Source organism: Anopheles darlingi, chromosome 2, assembly GCF_943734745.1.
Source record: "Anopheles darlingi chromosome 2, idAnoDarlMG_H_01, whole genome shotgun sequence".
NCBI classification, from domain to species: Eukaryota; Metazoa; Arthropoda; class Insecta; order Diptera; family Culicidae; genus Anopheles; species Anopheles darlingi.
In genome coordinates this window covers 27,211,903-27,231,902 of record NC_064874.1, presented here as the reverse complement: position 1 = coordinate 27,231,902, position 20,000 = coordinate 27,211,903, and the positions used below count along the sequence as shown (strand labels likewise).

The following is a 20,000-nucleotide window of genomic DNA, read 5'->3' as shown; positions in this document are numbered from 1 at the left end:
CGTTGTGACGCTCGAGGTCGCCATAACCGGCAATGCTAATATTGCAGCGATTCGGTAGAATCAAGCCACCCTCGCGAAGACATTGTTTCCGCGCGTAGATCACACTGTCCATCATGCCCTCGAACAGCAGGAAGTAACCCATCCACTCCGATACGATGATGTCCACCTTTTCCACGGGCAGCTCCGTGTCCTCAAGCCTGCCCTTTACGAATCGTATGTTCTCGATGTTATTCTTGCGCACGATATCCATCGCCTGGTAGATGATGTCCGACTGATCGACCGAGATCACCTCCTTGGCGCCGGCTTTCGAGGCGAACATCGAAAGAATTGCGGTCCCGCAGCCTAAATCAAGCACCGTCTTGTCTTTGATGATATCGGCATTACGAAGAATCGCGTCTCGGTAGCTCGACGTTCGCACTTCATCCTATCGGTAATGGAACCAATTTTGTAAATTATTCTTGGACCACCCCCGCCGTGACATCAATCAATACTTACGCTTAACATGTCATGGTGGATGCCGAAGTGGGAATAGGTATTGAAATAGCTCTGATCATCATCCACCGAAACGCTGCTAACACAGTGCTGCAGTTTGTTTTTAATTTGCTGCAATTTCTTATCGCCACCCTCACTGCTACCATCACCGTCTTGCGTATTCGGCTGCTGCTGTTCGGCGATCACGTTACGGAAGCTAGCCTTCATCTTCTCGATGCTGCTAGCGGCATGTTGAAGTAGATTTTCCTTCTCACGAAGCTGAGCAGTCAAGTCGTTGATGATGCCATGCAGCTTCCGGTACTGATCAGTGGTGAGTGTCATCGTTTCACCGATATCGTTGCCGTTTTCTTTCTCGCCTGAAACGCCATTACCGCTAGCACCAGTGCCACCGCCGCCACCACCACTGCCGCCATTGCTCAGCATAATTTCATCCAACTCATCCAGATCGAACATTAGCCACGTTTCGTTGGCTACCGGCTTCAAGTACTTATCGTCAGCCCACGGCAGTGCACTACTTCCGGGATCCTTTTTAAACTGCTCCGGCTTTGGTCGCTCCCGCCGAATGTAGTTAATCATTTTGATGTACGAATACTCATCCAAATGAAACTTGCGCCGTATGCCGGCCAGATCAAAATCGTGCTGCTGTTTCGCATGCCTTATCGCTACGGTCATCGTTGGGGACACTGTTTCACAGAACAAGCACTTTACCGGCTCATTCTGCTCCTCGGCCACTTCCCAGTCATCATCTTCACCGTTCGAATCGACCGTGTCCATCTCACAGAGTGGTGGGCAATCTTAAAACCAAAAAAGAAGCAAGCGTTATCGAATCATCCTAGAGCAACAAAAGCTACACTCGAACACACTGTAACATACCGTCTTCGTCGCTCATGTTTTCCTTTTGTCTGTCGTCCTTATAGCCGTAAAACTGTTGGAAAGGACACTACACCAGAACGCGAAACTCGCGTAATCGCTTGCAAAAGAACACAATGGGCTTTTCTACATACAACCTATTCTAAGCGGGGAAATGGTTTGATAGCAGCAAGGACTCACAGGACACAGTATGGAGAGGAAAAAGCGAAGCAGAAATTGGTCGCGGTCGGGAAGTGGATAACCGCACTGCGCACATGCTTTTGTTGTTGCTCGGTTTGACAGATTTGATAAACGACCAACAGGCACGCGAAACCGGCGGAAAAGATGAGCCGAGCGGTTTCGTTCAACGTTATTCGGCTAATGTGCTGCGAAAACTAAATAAAATTGCAGTTGTTTTGTGGCACTCAAAGCTGATTAACTAAAATAGTGCTCGCTGATAAATTATAACACAAAAAAATTTCTGAAGCTTCGCGCGTTCGAAAACCCCATTTTCGATTTCGAAAGGCAGGCACTGCAGACTGGCAGCACTGTGCTGTCATTCGCCAAACACGCGGTTTTGTTTACGGAACCGGCTCAGATCACCGTTGCATGGAATTAAAAACTAAAAACTCCGATTAAAATGGTCTACGTAGAAGCTTCCTTCCCGCGTGGCAAAAAAACCGAGACCGAGGACGATGGATTGGCACCGAAAAAGAAATTTAAACCGCGTCAGCGCGAGGTAAGTGGGTGTTGACGGCAGCATGCGGAACCAACTCCCATTTAAAGTATCGTATTTCTGTGTTTTCCATCCCTTATTCAAGAATTACGGCGCATCCACGGAAGAAGAAGCTAAGCAACGGAAGCCGCGGCCAAAGGATCGCCGACGAGTGTTGAAGGAAGAGAAGGAGGAAGAACTGGAAGAGCAGGAGTTGGCCTGCAAGGCGTCCAACCTGGGCTTCGTAACGCTCCAAACGGGCATGCTGGTACTGGGTTGCGTGCAACGTACATTTAAAACCCACATGGAAGTTACGCTGCCGGGGCGGATTACGGGAACCGTCCCCGTGCCGGCCATCTCGGAAGCGTACACCAAGCGCCTTCAAGCTATGATCGACCGACAGTCGTTTGACTGTCCCACACTGGACGATCTGTACAAAGTTAATGAGCTGGTGTACGTTAAAGTGATGGAAAAGCAAACATCCCCGAGGCAGCTAACGCTGTCGCTAAATCCACACGATCTACATAGCTCGTTCACGGCGAACCAGCTCGTCCCTGGGCTAGTGCTGTCCGCCACGCTAAGCATAGAAGAAGACCACGGTTATACGATGGATGTGGGCATTCGCAACGTGCGCGCCTTCCTGCCGAAAGAAAACCTGTGTAAAAACCCGACCGAAATTGGACGGAATTTGTTTTGCTCCATTGAAAAGGTTACCCGTCAAGGAACGACAGTAACGATCATACTGAAGGCGTTCCGCCCGAAAGAGAGTCGTCTGTTGAACGTGAGCATGACCAACCTAGAAACGATCGTACCGGGCTGTGTGGTACCGTTTACCGTCGGCTCAGTGGTAAAGCATGGCCTACGCGGGACCCTCTTCGATGATACGGTAGCCGCGTTCGTAAACGAAACTATGCTCACGCAACCAAATAGCAAGCCAGAAAGCTACACCATGTTCCAGCAGCTCGATGCGACCGTTCTGTACGTGATGCCGGTCACAAAGCATGTGTTCGTCTCGCTGGCCAAGTACCCGGGCAACCGAGCTGAAAACAGCGTTGCCTATGCGGCCGGCGAGACCATTGAGAACGCGCACGTAGTGACAGTGACCAGCGCGGGTGCCTGGTTGCAGTTCGCCAAGGAGTACCGAGCGCTACTGCCCAAGAGTGTTATCATGAAGCGTATCAAGGGCAACTATGAGGAGAGCGTTGTGATGAGCAAGTATCACGTCGGTTCGGTGCACACACTGCGCATTCTGCGCTACGACCCACTAAATCGAACATTCATCGTCTGCGATACGTTGGACAATGCGGTCGATGAGCTTACGCTGCAGGACATACAGATCGGTGAGATATACCAGATGCGTGTGAAGAAGCTGCTTGATGCAGGAGGATTTTTTGTCGAGCAGGGTGCGGTGCGTGGGTCGGTATCGCGAGAATGGTTCGATCGAACGCAACACGTTAAAGAGGGCGCACGGGTGCAGGTGCGAGCCATGATGTTCGAACCCAGCACACCGTTCGTGCAGTTTACAAACCTCCCCAATCTGCTGAAAAAAGGGATTCGAATTCTATCATCGCGCGAGCAGCTAGAGAACGCAAACTCCATCTTAACCGCTCCCGAAGCTAAACAGTTTCACGGATTGGTAGTGCAGGAAACACGCGACTATTTTATGATCAAGTTTGCCAACGACATCAAGGGATTGCTGATGAAACATTTGCGCGATATGGAGCAAGATACCGTGAAGATGCACACACTACGCGTCGGCAGTGTTGTACAGGTAACGGTGCACCAGTACAATTCTGCAACGCAAAAGTTGCTCCTTGCGCTGCCATTGCACAGCACTGACACGGTCTCAACGCTAACCGAGGCCACTGTTATCGCGGTGTTGCCGACGGGTGTCGAAATAGTGCTAAAAGAAGATAGAAGCAAGGGCACCATCCCGTTGCAGTACTTTTCCGACTTTGCAGCCCACAATCCCCTGTACGTTGGCCAGCTGAAGGAAGGACAGAAACTGTCGGTGGTAAAGCTACGACAAAATACGTACAGCGTCCGGGATGTGGAGTATTGTCATAAAAAACCGATGCTGCTGAAGAATAATCCTCAAGGAGCAGTAGTGCGCGCGAGCTACTTCTCACGCAATGGCCAACCGTTTGCCAACCTACTGCTCAGCGATTATGCAAAGCCGATAGAGGTTCGGTTACGCGATGAGGACAAACAAGCAGAAACTATTCCCGATGGAGAAATCATCTACGCGCGGATTACTTACGATCATAAGGGCAACACCGACGAATCCTTCAAGCTTAACGCAAACACACAACGTCGTATGGTGTGCCCACGTGGTATTGAGCACGTGTACGAGTACATGGAGACTTACATGCACGATGTGAGATGCTTAATTGAACGGTAAGAAACAGAGATGAAACAGTTGAACAAAAGGTTTATGAGCAGCTTTAAACAAAATGGTTTGGTTCTTCGTGTATCTTTTCAGCTACAAGAAAGCGGGAAAAACGTTTGCAAACTTCACGGTTGGCCAGCAAGTTCGTTGCACCATCGAGAGCGAGGTAGCGGAGAAGCTCGTTGTGAAGGTGCAACCGGAAGAGGACGGATCGGAAGACACTGCGAAAGGAATCGTCGAAAAACCACCGGCAACATCCGGCATCTACGGAATTGGGGATGAAGTGGTAGGCCGCATTATATGGGTCGATGTAGTACGTCAGGTGGTACAAGTTTGCATCGATCCAGCCCGCCTGAAGTTCATTGATCAATCCAAACCAAAGGCATCGGAGCTGAATCCCAGCGAGCGGTTGCACTGTACGGAATTGTACTCAAACGAATACGTTCACATTTGCTGTGCAACGAAAAAGGCGGGTCCACTGATTGTGGTACCAGTAAAACATCATTACAATGATGTCCTGTGGAAGACCGGTGGTAAACCGGTAAACATTGTTTTACCGATGCATCCGCTTGGCGATATGATATTTGCCGTTACGAAGTATAATTACGGTTTGTATAATGGATTTGACAACATGGAAAACCCAACGAAGCTTTACACAAAACATCAGAAACGTCCACAATGCGTGCAGAATGAGAATGATTCGACACTGAAGCTACGGTCGCAAGGTAAGCTACGGTACGTTAATGAATTGCCGGAGACGTTCCAAGAACAGTTGCTCGATGATGATCAGGCGGAAAAATCAGAGTCAGAGATCGACGAATCGGATGGGGATGATTCGGACGCCAGCGACAGCTACCGGGACAGTGTGGACGATGATGAGGATGAAGATTTCGTTTGTTTTGATACGGAGGATCAAGAGGAGGGATTGTCAGAAAAGATTAATGAGGAGAAAGCCAAGATGATAAAGAAGCAATCAAATCAGGAAGCAGATGGTCACAAAGATGGGCCGAAGGGCCAAAAAGAACCCAAGAAAACATTGCCGCTCATTGCAGTTACAAAACGAGAGAAGCAACACAACGGTACGGACAAGTCTAGCAACTCCGAAAAGAAATCGAAAAAACGCCAGCTAGAGTTGGTTACTGCATCGTCTGCAGAAGTGACCCAGAAGAAAGAGAGTAAAAAGAAGCAACTTGAAGCTGCTAACTCGACCGAGCAGGAGGGGAAATCTAAGAATCAAAAATCAAAACCGAAGCAGTTATCCGTTGGTTCAACCAACGAACCGACGAAAAGAAAGCTGGAATCCAATGCTGAAGCAGCTAACGAATTGGCAAAAAATAAGAAAAAGAAAAAAAAGTCTCTTCCAGCAGGGGTCAAAGATATGCTGAATAATTTCTACGATACCCAGTTAGATGGTGGCTGCGATTTTTTATTAGGCGACCAAGTTGATGGTGCTGTAGACCTGGCGAAACCCACGAAGAAGGTAAAAAGCGCAAAAAAGCGGAAGCATAATGAAACGACCGATAATGTCGACAAGAAAGACAACAGCAACAGTAGCAAAGGCAAGGGAGTGCTTCCCGGTGCGACCAACTTTTGGGATACTACACCCGTGTACAAGCGGGACCAGAACGCATCGGACTCGGATGGTGATGAGCGTGAGGATGAAGAGGACGAGCAGCAGGCGAGCAGCAGTAAGCGAATGACGGGCAAAGAACGATTCGAGGCGATGAAACAGGAGGAGGAGCGCCTGCGGAAGATCGAAGAAGAGCTAGCTGATCCTTCGGCAACTCCGCATACACCGGATCAATTCGATCGCTTGGTCATGGCACAGCCGAACAACAGCATGCTTTGGATCCGGTACATGGCGTTTCACATGGAATCGGCCGAGCTGGATAAAGCACGGACTGTCGCCCGGAAAGCACTAAAAGCGATCAACTTTCGGGAGGAAGCGGAACTATTGAATGTGTGGATTGCGCTGCTCAACCTTGAGCTGCGCTACGAGACAGTGGACACATTCAAGGAGGTCCTCACGGAAGCGATCCAATACAACGATGCGTTCAAGGTGTACAGACGCGTGCTCGACATTCTGATCGATTGCCAGAAGGTGTCGGAAGTGTCCGAACTGTTGGAGCTATTAGTGAAAAAGTTCCGCAAGGAGAACGATATGTGGTACCTGGTGGCGGATGCCTGGTATCGAATAGGCCAGACCAACAAGGGCAAACCTTTGCTGAGCCAGGCACTGAAATCATTGCCCAATCGCGATCGTAAGTATAACGCTATCTCGAACTCGCCTGGGTCCAGCCATTCATTTGCCCTATTATGTTCTTCTATCCCTCGGCAGATATTCCCCTGATCGTCAAATTTGCATTTCTCCACAATCGCCATGGCAACCGGGATGAGGCGCATCTGCTGTTCGAGCAGATACTCACCTCGTACCCGAAGCGCACGGACATCTGGTCCCAGTACGTGGACATGCTGGTCAAGGATGGTCTGATCGAGGAGGCCAGACAAATTTTGGAACGTGCGATTGTACAACGGCTACCAATGAAGAACATGAAAACCCTCTACACCAAGTATGTCACCTTTGAGGAAAAACACGGAGACCGCGACAGTGTGCGGCGAGTGAAGCAGATGGCGGCAGACTACGTTCAGGCCCAGCTGAACAATGCGGGCGTCACGACGGCAGCCGATAATGGGCGTAAAAAGTAATTTTCGACGCGGGAACGATTCTGTTTTTTTCTTTTCATATACATATGCGTATTCTACACATGAATAAAGTTTATGTCGATAATGAAAAGGAAAAGGATTCGCCACCCCCTTTTTCCATATCTTTTACCTTATAAATAGGCCTTATAACGCGGAATGAAATTATCTACCTTTTTTTATCTTCTACTTTGTAAATGGAGTTATCTTCTACCTTCGAAATGGAATGGAATTCGTCCGTGAGTAACACCAAAAATTGACCGTTGATCATGCTAATAAGCAGCCGTTCATTGGTCTTAGTGATGAAGACATGTGCGAAGGCAACAGATGAACGAACTAAATGAAATGCCACACAGAAGGGCGGTGGTGTTCATGCCAATTTGCATATGGCAGACGTGCTTTGCCAATCCATGTATTTTTAGAACCGATTCAAGAAGCATGTGTGAATGGCCCCCCGCTTCTGCAGCGGTTTTCGAAAAGATATCGAACACAGTGAAACGCGCGTTTTTGCCAAACCCCCCCCCCTCCCCCGCTCTCTCTCTCTCTCTCTCTCTCTCTCTCTCTCTCTCTCTCTCTCTCTCTCTCTCTCTCTCTCTCTCTCTCTCTCTCTCTCTCTCTCTCTCTAACCGCACGAGCAAAAGTAAGCAGAATGCGTGATAACCGATGGTAGTATAGAATGTGCGGTTACTACTTTGTGGGAAGGAGGAGGATTGTTTATTGTTCCGCGTTCTCGCTAGCACACGACACGCGGCTGCTCTCCCATATGTAACTCTCGTCTCTCTGGCTAATGTGACGCTCTCTTGGCCCCCTGGGAGCGATGTGCGGCGGAATATATTGTCTTGCAGGAAGTATTTCGCGTGGATTGAATCGTTCTAGCGGCGGCAATACCAACGCACACGCACAGTAGCGGTACAAAAGCGGTCGAGCCAACGGTTATGGTTTGTAGCGGTGCCGGTGGTGGCCCATATATGGGCGTCATATGCAGCACAGTAGGCCGTGCGTAGTGAAACACTAACTGGTATCCCGGCATAACTGAGCTGAGCCGACGGCGGTACGCGATCGCGACTAGTGGTGAACGATGGTGTGCTGTCCAGACCAGAAATTTACTAAATTGCAGTTAATACTGGCCACGCGACGTGCTCACACGAGGGCTGCCCTGTAAACGACCTGTAGATAACCTCTCTAGGTAATTTATTGTTTTTTTTTTCGTCAACGTTTTCTCAGCAAGCTGTGGATTTGAATGTGCAATTAATAGAACGGAGCGCATTGTCGTGCGTAGTGCATTTTTCCAGCCATCAAGCGATTACGGCATGATTTGAGGCCACGTAGCGTGAAACGTCGAAACAGCCGATACGTGAGTGAAAGTGTGCATTTAGAGATTGCATTAGATCACATTCTAGTCTATCCTTAACGTATAGTCAGTCTTTGGAATCCTTATGTAATAATCCTGTCGAAGCTTACAGGGAAAGTAACGATTATACACATCCTTCCTTCAGTGTTATGCTGTGTCGCGTACACCAAGACAAGAGAGCGTTACCGGAATACTCATTGCTTCCTTAATGCTGACTGGTAATATCGATTTTTGCGATCCTTTTTGCCGCAAATCAAGTGTTTTGCAACTGTTACCCCGAGGCGTCTCTAATAAAAAGTGAATACTTGGTGATGTGAACGGTAAACGCAGTTGCTTTCCCCAACGGGAATCGCATGGTGCATGCTTGTGTGGATTTAAATTTACTTTCCGCTAAACCCTAGAACGAATAGCGCTGATTCTTCGAATTCAATCAAAAAGGATGAAGTCGCTTCAGCAACATTCAGTGACACACGGCCGTGTTTCGTAGTAGTGGTGTCGAGGACATTTACTTGTGAACGTATTAGCAAGGATGTTTCCAGGACACGGTCCTTGAGATTCGTTTGCCAACTAGAAGGGTGCGGTGGTGCAGAGCAACTGCGTGTGGTCCAAATGTAGAGAACATGGAAGAAAAACGAAAAGAGAACAGGAAAAACTGCTGATAAAACAGATTCCCCTCGCTGGCCGAGTGCACCCCCAGGGAGCTATGTATGCTTCGAGAATATGTGATGTTTAATTCCACAGTAATGTAATGCTTTTAAATTGCCTTGTAGTACTTCAGATTTCTATGTGTCTGTTTTGTTTAGTGCAATACTAAATAACATGTTGGCCGCTTTCGTTGGCTGTGTTGGTCTCAAACCTCACTGAGGTTTCCAGAGAATAGTCAACAAATCAAAGCAATCAGCTGCAAGCAAATCGAAAGCAACAGAAGAAGCGAGCGGTAGAAAGAAGGATCTTGAACAAACAGCCTCGGAACCGTCTAAACAACCAGATGGCCTTTTGGAGTTTTTTTTATTATCTTACGTCTCATCGTTTCATTCAAAATTATCACATACATGGCAAAATTTCGAGAGGCGGCACAAAATCTATTAACAATCAATTACCCTTCGAACATTGCCGGTTCCTTATCAACCAGAGCGTGATATGATCGAATGTAGTAGATATTTATCCGCCACGATACGGTTGACACGTTCTTTAGGTACATCAAACCAACATACGGTATCAATTCTGCAGCGGTGATCTTTTTCTACGTTACGTTACGCTATGGCTACTATGTTGACCGATCTGCTACATACACACAAAACAATTCATCCGAACGAGACAACGGCCATGCACAGCGATCGTTTCCCGGGCGACGCACAAAGTTGCCCGCAGGGCCCGTTTCTATATACAACACGTGATCACTAATAGGCCCTGAGCACATTGCGCGCGATCGCCACAAACAGTGCTGCTCACGCAATACCCCTAAACATAGGGGTAGAGCTAACGCTATCACTACACGCTACTGCCGCTCAACGTCAGAACAGTTTGCGAGAAACCAGAACTTTATGATCGTGCGGCGGGGGTGTTCAGTGTCATTTCACACCAAACAACCGCCAATGAAGAAGCTCCATGCCCAATGCACGTATGCCACAATGGTAGCGATTGTGGTGTTTTACAACGTTATCTAAGTTTCTTTACGTGGAAGCGCCCACATTGCTGGGCTGATAACGGCATGGCCGATCGTGCCATTGGAGAGCGAATGTGTTACAATCATGTATGTTAATCGTTTCAGATTCCTTTTGTTAACTTCATCGGATCGGTTAATTTCCCGGCCAAAAGATCACATGGTGGGATCGACATTTTGGGAAAACTCTTGAACACGAGTGGAAACGATCGACTGCAGCCACCACCACCACCATGTACCAATGTCGTAAATTTACGCGCCGTAACCTTGTCTTGCTGCTATCCATTGGCGTAGTCTATCTGCTGCTGGATCACTTCTTCAATGGCGAGGACTATGGCGACAATCGAGAGAAGCTGTAGGTGTTTTTCATTCTTCGCGAAAATAGAAAACGCTGCGAGAAGCACGAAGTTTTAATGTATTTTCCCTTTGTCCGTTTGAATATTGTAGCGTGCTGATCGAAGAGTCTATCAAATCGTTGGCCAATCAAGGTGCCTGCAAAATGCCCAGTCTACCGGTGGATTCACCGGAAATGCTGAGCTTCCTGAAGGACGAGCAACCGATCGAGTGTGGCAGTGAGCTGCAGGATTGGGTGGCATGTGAGGTAAGTATGTGATTGATCGCTGGCGGGTTCCGCACAGTATATGATGATCTGACGGTGGATTGGCGTATCTTACAGAAGAGCATATGCCGCATCAAGCCAGAGATAATCAAGGATAAGGGCAAAATAACCTGTGACTACGCGGATATTCTGCGGCAGAGTGATTTTAAGTTTTCTTTCGGTGAAACGACACGTACGAGCGATAGCTACACGTTGCAGGCGAGTGACTTCGTGCGTGCCAAATGCTGGACCGAAAGCCGGACCGAACGATGGCAGGGGTTGCTGATAGGTGTGCGGCAAGATGAGACTCTGCGATCACGGACCAGCTGGAACAAGGAATTCGCCCCGAACGTCCTGATGCTGGGGTTCGATTCCCTCAGCCGTAACGCTTTCCAGCGCAAGCTACCGAAAGCGTACAAGTATCTGACCAAGTACCTCGGTGCAGACGTGCTACAGGGATACAACATTGTGGGTGATGGAACGCCGCAAGCGCTCATTCCATTGCTGACTGGCTTCACCGAGCTGGAGCTACCAGATACGCGGCGTCGCATGAAAAACACGGAGTACGTCAACGTATACCCGCTGATCTGGAAGGAATACGAAAAGTACGGTTACGTCACGGCCTTCAACGAGGACGTACCGAACATCGGTACCTTCTCCTACCGGCTGAACGGGTTCGATGAGCAGCCGACCGATCATTACATGCGCACTTACTATCTGGCGATCGAGGCATACCTCAGCTACTACAAGCGGTTGTGCATTGGCGCGAAACCACGCCATAAGGTGATGCTGGATTATACGCGCGAGTTCATGACGAGCTACCGAACCAGCACACCGCGATTCGTGTTCAGCTTTCACGGCGAACTGTCACACGATTCCATTAACCTGGTCGGCGTGGCGGATACCGATCTAACAAACTGGCTTGTGGAGCTCAAGCAGTCCGGTATACTGAACAGTACGATTCTGGTACTGATGTCCGACCATGGTAATCGTTTCGCCGAAGTACGCAACACTCTGCAGGGAAAGCAGGAGGAACGGTTACCGTTCTTTAGCTTCACTTTTCCCGAATGGTTCAAGATGCAGTACCGCGAGCAGTATGGCCATTTTCGTGAAAATCTCAATCGGTTGGTGACCCCGTTCGATGTGCACGAGACACTGCAGGACATTTTGAGTGAGTATCCAGTATGCTTTTCTTACCCACGGTTTCCAGTTTCGAGAGGTTTTCAATCTTTTTTCGCTCCTAATTTCACCATGTCTTTTCCACAGCACTGCAATCGTTGAAAGCGAAACAGAAACCGGCCATGGCAAGGGCCATCTCGCTGTTCGACCCGATTCCGCAGAATCGCTCCTGTGCCGATGCCTACATAGAACCGCACTGGTGCGCCTGCCTCAACTGGCAGACGATCAACGATACGGCCTCGTCCGAGGAGGTGTTCCGCTCGGCCAAAACCATCGTTGACACGATCAACCATCACACCGAGCGGCACCGTGGTATCTGCGCTCTGCTTACGCTCGACGAAATCCGATGGGCAGCCAGGCTCCAGCCGCATCGGGATTTGGTGCGCTTCAAGCAGAACCGTGACACCGACGGTTTTTTGGGCGAATTCTCTTCCGACGCGATCCGTGTTGCACACGATATGTACCAGGTGAAGCTAGTAACCAACCCTAGCAAAGCGATCTACGAAGCGAGTGTGCTGCACGATCGCCTGAACAATCGGTTTCGCGTGAAGCTCGGCGACATCTCGCGTATCAACAAGTACGGGGAGCAGGCGAACTGCATCTACGAGCGTGATCCCGAGATGCGCAAGTTTTGCTACTGCACAACGGGTGATCATCATTGAGGGGCATCGAGAACGCCGGACTATCAGTAATCATTAGTCCAGGGAGCTGCCCATCCCATGTCTCTAATAATTCTCTCGATGCCTGCGTGCGTTTGATGCCTGCAGGCCTGTTCCAGGAGAAGATTTAGAAAATTGCCTCCACCGTACTGCCTGTGTAAATATGTCCCCCCAAATTTTATCGCCGAGGCATGACACTCAAACGAGGAATGATTACTCATATCTCAACAGCAGCAGCAAAAGCAGTAGCAGCAATAGTCGCAGTAGTAGTATATGTATATGTCTAACACGTGTTTTTGAGATATTTAAACTTTACCGACCACGATGAATTGCGTACCTAGTGGATAGAAAAAGGCGTATAAGGTTTTGTTAGGGGCAGCTAGGGCAAATACAACCGGCGCAGGCGACCGTCGACATTTGCTTAGATTAGTACTGAGAATTAACACTGTCCAGAGCACAAAACATTCAGATCGTGAATCCCCGGTTCTCTCACGGTGGTCACGTTAGCCACACGTGACACTATGTGCCATGTGCGGGGCCCTATTTCAGCAGGCATCTGAAAGGCAGTCAATGCACTCAACACCCGCCAATAGGGCGCAATCGCTGGCGCCTAATTTGTGAATCTCAACGTAACCCCTAGTGCTAGATAGGTATGGTAATCAAAAAAGGCTAAGCGCATGGTTTAGCGCGTACCGGCCGAGAGAGGGTAGAGCATCCATCGTTGATTTCTATGGTCATGAATGGATAAGCATGAAACGAAATGGTAGAATTGGTAACGGCACAAAGAGCGAGCTTCTATTTAACAAAATTCAATCCAATTGAATTGCGGAAGCTGAGAGCTTAATGAAAATTGTTTTACTGAATTTGATGAATCTCGCTCATAGTTGCACCTCCGAGAGGTACTAATGGGCATTTTAAAGATTAAGTTTCGATAAATCTAGCTAACGTAATTGTCAGCACATCGGCGAGAATGAATTCTCAGTTCCTTACTAGTTTTTAGGTTGCTTCTTCCTCATGTTTCGGTATGCAAAAGCATTTCACCAGGGCAACACCATTTCAATAATAACCCATGAAAATAAGAAACCCTTGTTTTTCTACATCTTACGGTTCAACAGTAGCAGCAAGACGCTACAATTCCCTTGTCGTCCTCACATACGGGAACTGCTAAGGTGGATAAGCGGGCATTCGCCATTTCTGGATATGCGTCAAGGTCCAGAGACCTATATAGGTCGTATGTAGTCCTAGCTTCGTACTTTTTGGAAAATCTTCGTTTCAAAGGCTAGGCTGTCTGGATTCGGCACGTGATAAATGGTGCGATCGGTAAGGAATCGAATCACTCTCCGGGCTTTCGTGTGTTTTCTTAAGAGGGTAATGTATTTTCTGTAGTTCATTGTGGCTACGGTGGCTGTAGCCACTACAGGATCTGTTGCCACGGTTCCGATTAAATATTGTACCGCTACTGCTGGAGTCGGTGGCATACTGTTTCTTGTTGTTGTTCTTTTTCTTCTGCCATGCCATTTCTCTCCGCGTCACTGGTAGCCGATGCTGCTCGCCGATGGCATCCTTAGTCGTCCCGTGCCCCTTTGCTACGCTAACCGGCAGTCGTGTTGCTGCCGTTGACATCTTGCACGCTGTACGTGGAAACCGAAACCAAACGACGATGAAAGTGAAGCTAGAGAGAATCAGCCTATCTGTCAGCTATCTGATGGTGTTACTGAGGGGATGTGGTTCGATTGTAGAAGCTAGATGTTACAGTATATCCGCTTTTATGCGCTTTTCTTTAGTTTTCCTTCAATGGCTCAATCACAGTTCCGCCACGAATCTGTCCCCATCCAATCAAGCTATGTGTTAGTGAAAGAAAAGAGGGAACAAAACAATGAGTTGCTCGTACTGGCCTGTGGCGCCCAATGGTGCCGATGGGCGATGCACAAACCAACTTACCGCCAATGGTTTTCCACACGTCGGCTTAGAGCAATCTTTTCGTTCTTCTCCGTGCACACCGGATTGGTGAGCGCAATTTTGGCCAAATCGGCACGCGTAGCAACGACACGGCCACCGGTACTGAGCGAACCAATGTTCACCAGCAGCATCTCATGCCGGACCAACTTCTGCACCTTGGCACCCTTCTTGTCACCCTCGGTACGGACACCGAGCAGACGCTTCAGCAGATAGTACGAGACTTCCAGCTCGATGAAGATATTCGGTAGGGCACCGACAGCACCCAACACCTGGCCCACCAAACGATCGGCACGGCAGAGCGTTGGTTCGATCTTGGTACCGACACCGATCAGCCCACCGGGAACCGCGAACTGCAGCTCGTTCTGCTCCGTGTACAGCGAGACGATGCGCGAAAAGATGGGCTTGCAGGTCAACCGGCCTTCGGCATCCTTGCTCACCAGCCCGGGTCGCACCTCAATCTCTTGGCCGACCGTCAGGACGCCACGCAGAATTGATCCACCGGCGACACCACCCTTCAGATCGTTCACTTCGCAACCCGGCTTGTTCACATCGAACGACCGGATAACGATCAACCGAGGGGGATCGATGAAGTTGCGCGGCGGTATCGGAATCTTCTTCGTAATGTACTCGCACAGTACCTCGATGTTGTACTTGAGCTGAGCCGAAATCGGAATGATGGGGGCCCCCTCGGCGACCGTACCCTGCACGAACTTGACGATCTGATCGTACTGTTCCTTCGCCTGCGTGTCCTTCACAAGATCAATCTTGTTCTGAAGTATGATGATGTGCTTCAACTTCATGATCTCGATGGCGGCCAAATGCTCAGACGTTTGTGGCTGCGGGCAGGACTCGTTACCGGCGATCAGCAGCAGGGCCGCGTCCATAACGGCGGCTCCGTTCAACATCGTTGCCATCAGAATGTCGTGACCGGGGCAGTCGACAAAGCTGACGTGGCGCACCAACTGGAAGCGTCCGGTACAGGCTGGACGGTAGCACGGGAAGCTGTCATCCTTGCTTGAACCACCCGAAGTGAAGCACGTCGGTCGCAGACATTTTGGGTTGTCGCATTTATAGATCTTCGCGTTGGCGTAACCTAGAAGAGGGAGACGTTGTGCGAAGGAAAGGATGTATAAACTTGAAGCAAACAAAATTGTATATCGCTGCGTATGTTTGTTTATAAAAAAAAATGGGAAGTTAACATTCCATCATTTGACGCCACTTTATTTGTTCGAAGTAAAAACAATTTTACGGTCCTACTTTGTCCGTTTCTTTCTTTCACTATATATCTCTCTCTCCTCTCTCTTTCGCCTGCTCGCTCACTCGTTAGTACTTGCTTTTAGTACCACGATGTTACACAAAGCATACCCCTATCGAAGCTTATATGATAGTAAATGGTTTAAAATGAAATCACTATCAAACTACCGAAATTCGAGGGAATTTGTTTCTAAAAGATAAACTTTCGACAGTTTGCACTGCCGCAAAGACATTCGGTGGGTATGGAGACGTTCTTTCTCGGTGTGGGTGGATGACTACTATTCGACTGCTTGAGTTTGCTATTTGGAGAGCAGACATTCGACGCACTTTGGACGGAGGGTAAACCGTTGGTCTTTTCGACTTCATCAGGCACACTACCACTAGCAGGACCATCACTAGCGGCGCTGCTGCTACTCTGGCCACCGATCTGCGAGTGATAGTTGAAGGTAAGCTCTTCGCCGGGCTCGATACGCCGCAAAGCGAAAAAGGCCAACAGGGGCAGATTCGGATCGAGACAATCGATCCACACTGACCAGATGCCACAGTTCGGGTCGCACGAGTGATTGTAAAAGCGCGAAATGTTCCCATAGCGGGCCGCATCTAGCGTGTACAGATTGTCCGCTCCATTGAAGTCCAGATCGAACAGGTAGGTCCGACCGACCGCATCATATTCGCGGCCACGCTTTTCTGCTTCCTCGTACGCGATCACCTCACCGCAATACTCCGAGATGTACTGCCCCTCGTAAATGACGACGTTCGTTCGCACACCCCAGCCGCGGCCATTGTTCGTCTTGAAAAGCGTCAAGTTACATCGGCTACCATGTTGTACCACCCGGTTTGGGCAATCGGGACCGCAGCTACATCGCTTGTTGCACTCGTAGATCGGTGCACCAGGTTTGAGTGCCAAACGACGCTTGCCACTGCTGTAGGCGAAACGGCCACCGGCCATTTTGCCGCAGCAGGATTCGGCTCGCGAGTTGCACGGATTGCACATGCAACCATAGGGAGGATCGTTCGGTATTGCAATCCCTTCGGTCGCAATGTTGGTCCGCAGGTAGGTAAAGTTGCTCGGTGGTTCATCCAGATCCTGATCGTTTATCACTATCACCTTGCAGGTCGGTTCCTGTGAGTTGATGAGGTTTTCGAACCGCTGCAACAGTAAGAGCTGCTGGTGTCGCTTGTTGAACGAAAGCTCCCAGCACTTGGCCTGCACGATCCGATTCCAGATGTTTTTCCGGTGCGATTTGTGCATCTTTAACTTGGCCATTACGATCAAATCGGCACACACCTGGCTCCAGTCGTACTGCTCATACTCGGTGAAGATTTCGTACGCCGTCTTGAGTCCGGACTGATGGGTATGCAAAACCTGCAGGTACTCTTCACACTGTTCGATCTGTTCCTCGATTTCCGCCACAACATCCTTCACGCGATCGAGCTGTTCCTGAAGAAAATCGTTCAGCATGTTGCAGCTGCGCAGATGCTCCAGTGGTTCCCACGTGGCGTGGCTATCATCGTAGCCCTTCCATTTGATCAGGAAGTAAGGATCCGACCGTACGATCTGAATATCCTCGATCGACCGAACCTCGTACTCTTCGTCGGATGATTTTTTGTGTGATTTTTTTGGAGCTCCACGCGAGGACGAGCAGGAGGAAGGTTTTGCCGACGAGCTTTGCGGGGTTTTCACCTTAGACTTAGATTTGGTACTGGGAGGAGAAGAACTGGGAAGTTCGTGCATTGACACACGCCGAAACACCGCGATGCGTTGTTCGTTCGTTGCAGAATCGGACGAGCTGCGCGACGGTGACGCAGCCATTGATCTCCTTCCTACGAATCCTTCTATAGTTTGCCGTGCGGTTGCTGTTGCCTCGCCGGGGTTCATGATTCCCTCCTTCCGCAACCCTGCTGGCAAAGATGTACGGGAGCCCATCGATAGCACCTCCGCCTTACATGCCGCCTCTATGTTATCTTTCTTAATTTCTGCACTATCTTGTTTGGCATTCGCCGCTTCAGTATTCGCCTCAGTCGTAATGGTAGCCACACGGAGAGGTGGTGATTTGTTAAAGAAATCCATGATTTTAGCCTGCTTCATCTGGGAGCTGAAATCGCCCAACTTAGACGGACTAATTGCCAGCGCTTCGTCCGAAAGTTTACGCTTTCTTTGTCCTTTTCCGTTGCTGGTAGCAACGGTGGGGGTAGTGCCCCTCGGACAGCTGGCATACCCCATAGGCTTGTAACGTTCGTGGGTTTTTTTAATAAACCCTTTCAATGCTTCACTATCGGTGGTAAGTTTGTGTATTAGCTCCGGGGACAGGAGTTCTGGGCGGTAGTAGTGTAGCAGTAGCAGTCACCGGTGCGCGCAAGAAAGCGAGAGAGGGGGAGAAGAGAAGAGAAAATACGAATTTTTAAATTTGACGCGACTAGACACGAAGAAAACAGTACATTATAATCTACCACAAATCGCAGGGAAGGACGGAATGTTCTCCATTTCCCCTCGTATTTGTCATGCTTACAAGCCTACTCTGTCCGGGCAGTCTAGATCCTCTGCCCGAGATTATTCTGAGGTCCGTACTTTCTCTTGCTTTCTCCCATCTCTCTCTCTGCCACGCATACACTACTCCACCACTTTTACAGCACTTAGTGCACACTCTTCCTCTCCCCGATTGAGGCACACGTGTGCAATGTAAGTACAACTCCTTTCGCAAAAGGATACACTTGTTTTGTCGTTGTTGTCTCGTTTTTCCGTGTTGGTACTAGCTTTGTTAGTGATTTACTAGTTGATTGACAGTCGGAATCGTTTTTTTTTTAACGAGGGAATTCAAACCCTTAAAATGCGTTACGGCCTGAAGCACTGTTATGTGAAATGTAGATCAACAAAAGAATACCGTTCATAGAGACACAATAATAAAATAAAGAGACACCGAGTAAAAAGTCAACCGGTCGACATGAAACGGGGCAGAAAGCAATACGAAAATAGGACAAAAGGTAAATTGGCGAAAAAAGATAGCGCATTGAACAGAAACACACAGTATCCTAATAACGGAGGATGTGTGCGCATTGTTGCTCACTTACCCAGCTTGATGGTGATATTTCGCTCCAACTCGTTTTTGAAACGGACCGTCTGTACGCCGGAGATGGCTTTAACAACAGTCGACTTTCCGTGCGCTACATGGCCAATAGTGCCGATATTGATAGTGGCCTGGCGAGAAATAACTTCCGGCGAAAGCGGTGTCAGCTTTGTAATATCCTAAAACGACAAACAGTACACCATAGATATCAGATAATGGACTTTGCGGTAGTGTTGCTGCTGCTTCCACTCCTAAGTCGCCTCCTCTCAAACCGTGTCGGCAGTGTGTAACCATAACCTAGAAATCCGAACCGATCTGGATTAACATTGCATCAGCTCTGACTGGAACTGGATGCACACGACTGGGATGGTTTCGGTTTCGTTTCCATATCATCATACTGATCACTGCTACATTTGCCAGCAAACGGAGTAGCCCTCGATAACGCCCCGAAAAGCAGCATGGAAATGTCTTGTTGGCATTTTGCCGCAGCGAGTCCGGGCAGCGTCGACGGGTCCTTTTGGCCGTGTATGCTTACCAATTTCGAAAGATCCTGCTGCTGCAGATGCGGTTGCCCCGTGGTAGCCGTTGAGGCTTGCTGGTCAGTGGACGACATCGTTGCAGAAGATAATTAAATTGATCACGCGTCTGCAAGTTAGCGAAACCGAACGAAACCGACAACGGGTCGTGCGAGTGGCTTTACGGCGATGAAAAAGAGGAGCCGGGGGCGCTGTCGAGAAGCTGGGAATGTCAATGTCAAACCGTTTCATCGACAAGTTTGATCGTAAATTTTTGACAGCGCCACTGGTTTTTGTCAACAAACAACTCACGGTGCAGGACGCCAGAAAACGGATTACGATAAAACCAGCAGAAAGTTGGAAATATGGAGAAAAATCGTTACAGTACGATGAAGAAAATATGCTCCTACAAAGGGTGCAACAACACCACCGTTTCGAACCCGGCAGTGACGTACTTTCTGTTCCCCAGAGACCCCAACCGGTGCAAAGTATGGGCCGAGAATTCTGGCCTGACCGAACAAGACCTCCGCAGCACATCCGCTCGCTATCTGTGCGAAATTCACTTTCCAGGCATCTATCAGTGCCATAGTCCACGTCGGAAACTGCTTCTAC

General features: G+C 49.0%; 6 protein-coding genes across 10 annotated transcripts in view; 3 read left to right on the top strand and 3 right to left on the bottom strand.

Moving 5' to 3' along the window:
• Positions 1-1,728, bottom strand: part of LOC125947938 (uncharacterized) — a 4,074-nt gene extending 2,346 nt beyond the window's left edge. The window contains exons 1-3 of the mRNA XM_049673511.1: positions 1,366-1,728; positions 496-1,286; positions 1-424 (exon numbers count right to left, since the gene is read on the bottom strand). The exon at positions 1-424 is cut by the window's left edge and continues 2,346 nt beyond it. Of these exons, the coding sequence (XP_049529468.1) occupies positions 1-424; positions 496-1,286; positions 1,366-1,381 (1,231 nt within the window). The 5' untranslated portion in view covers positions 1,382-1,728. The remainder of the gene's footprint in view (positions 425-495; positions 1,287-1,365) is intronic.
• The window catches only part of LOC125947888 (uncharacterized), a 329,870-nt gene that overhangs the window by 40,210 nt on the left and 269,660 nt on the right, over positions 1-20,000 (bottom strand). The gene's annotated exons all lie outside the window — the stretch shown is intronic.
• On the top strand, positions 1,914-7,303 carry LOC125947889 (protein RRP5 homolog). The gene is made up of 4 exons (XM_049673375.1): positions 1,914-2,080; positions 2,163-4,453; positions 4,539-6,706; positions 6,784-7,303. The coding sequence occupies exons 1-4, from the start codon at positions 1,982-1,984 to the stop codon at positions 7,149-7,151; spliced, it is 4,926 nt and encodes a 1,641-aa protein (XP_049529332.1). The 5' UTR covers positions 1,914-1,981; the 3' UTR covers positions 7,152-7,303.
• Positions 7,894-13,670, top strand: LOC125947927 (uncharacterized). Of its 3 annotated transcripts, XM_049673488.1 has the most exons (6): positions 7,894-8,331; positions 8,425-8,499; positions 10,268-10,514; positions 10,607-10,760; positions 10,836-11,928; positions 12,024-13,670. In XM_049673488.1, exons 3-6 carry the CDS (start codon positions 10,393-10,395, stop codon positions 12,596-12,598), a joined length of 1,944 nt encoding a protein of 647 aa, XP_049529445.1. In that variant the 5' UTR covers positions 7,894-8,331; positions 8,425-8,499; positions 10,268-10,392; the 3' UTR covers positions 12,599-13,670. The 3 variants fall into 3 exon arrangements, with proteins under 3 accessions (XP_049529445.1, XP_049529443.1, XP_049529446.1); XM_049673486.1 differs by lacking the exon at positions 8,425-8,499; XM_049673489.1 differs by lacking the exons at positions 7,894-8,331; positions 8,425-8,499 and adding an exon at positions 8,582-8,816.
• On the bottom strand, positions 13,700-19,586 carry LOC125947918 (eukaryotic translation initiation factor 2 subunit 3-like). Of its 2 annotated transcripts, XM_049673469.1 has the most exons (4): positions 19,409-19,586; positions 18,878-19,052; positions 14,537-15,647; positions 13,700-14,436 (listed from the first exon to the last, which is right to left on the bottom strand). In XM_049673469.1, exons 1-4 carry the CDS (start codon positions 19,484-19,486, stop codon positions 14,376-14,378), a joined length of 1,425 nt encoding a protein of 474 aa, XP_049529426.1. In that variant the 5' UTR covers positions 19,487-19,586; the 3' UTR covers positions 13,700-14,375. The 2 variants fall into 2 exon arrangements, with proteins under 2 accessions (XP_049529426.1, XP_049529425.1); XM_049673468.1 differs by lacking the exons at positions 13,700-14,436; positions 14,537-15,647 and adding an exon at positions 15,679-18,124.
• Positions 19,595-20,000, top strand: part of LOC125947973 (uncharacterized) — a 1,289-nt gene continuing 883 nt past the window's right edge. The window contains exons 1-2 of one of the 2 annotated variants that reach the window (XM_049673585.1): positions 19,595-19,772; positions 19,858-20,000. The exon at positions 19,858-20,000 is cut by the window's right edge and continues 150 nt beyond it. In XM_049673585.1, the coding sequence (XP_049529542.1) occupies positions 19,618-19,772; positions 19,858-20,000 (298 nt within the window). In that variant the 5' untranslated portion in view covers positions 19,595-19,617. The other variant, XM_049673587.1, reaches the window with a different exon arrangement.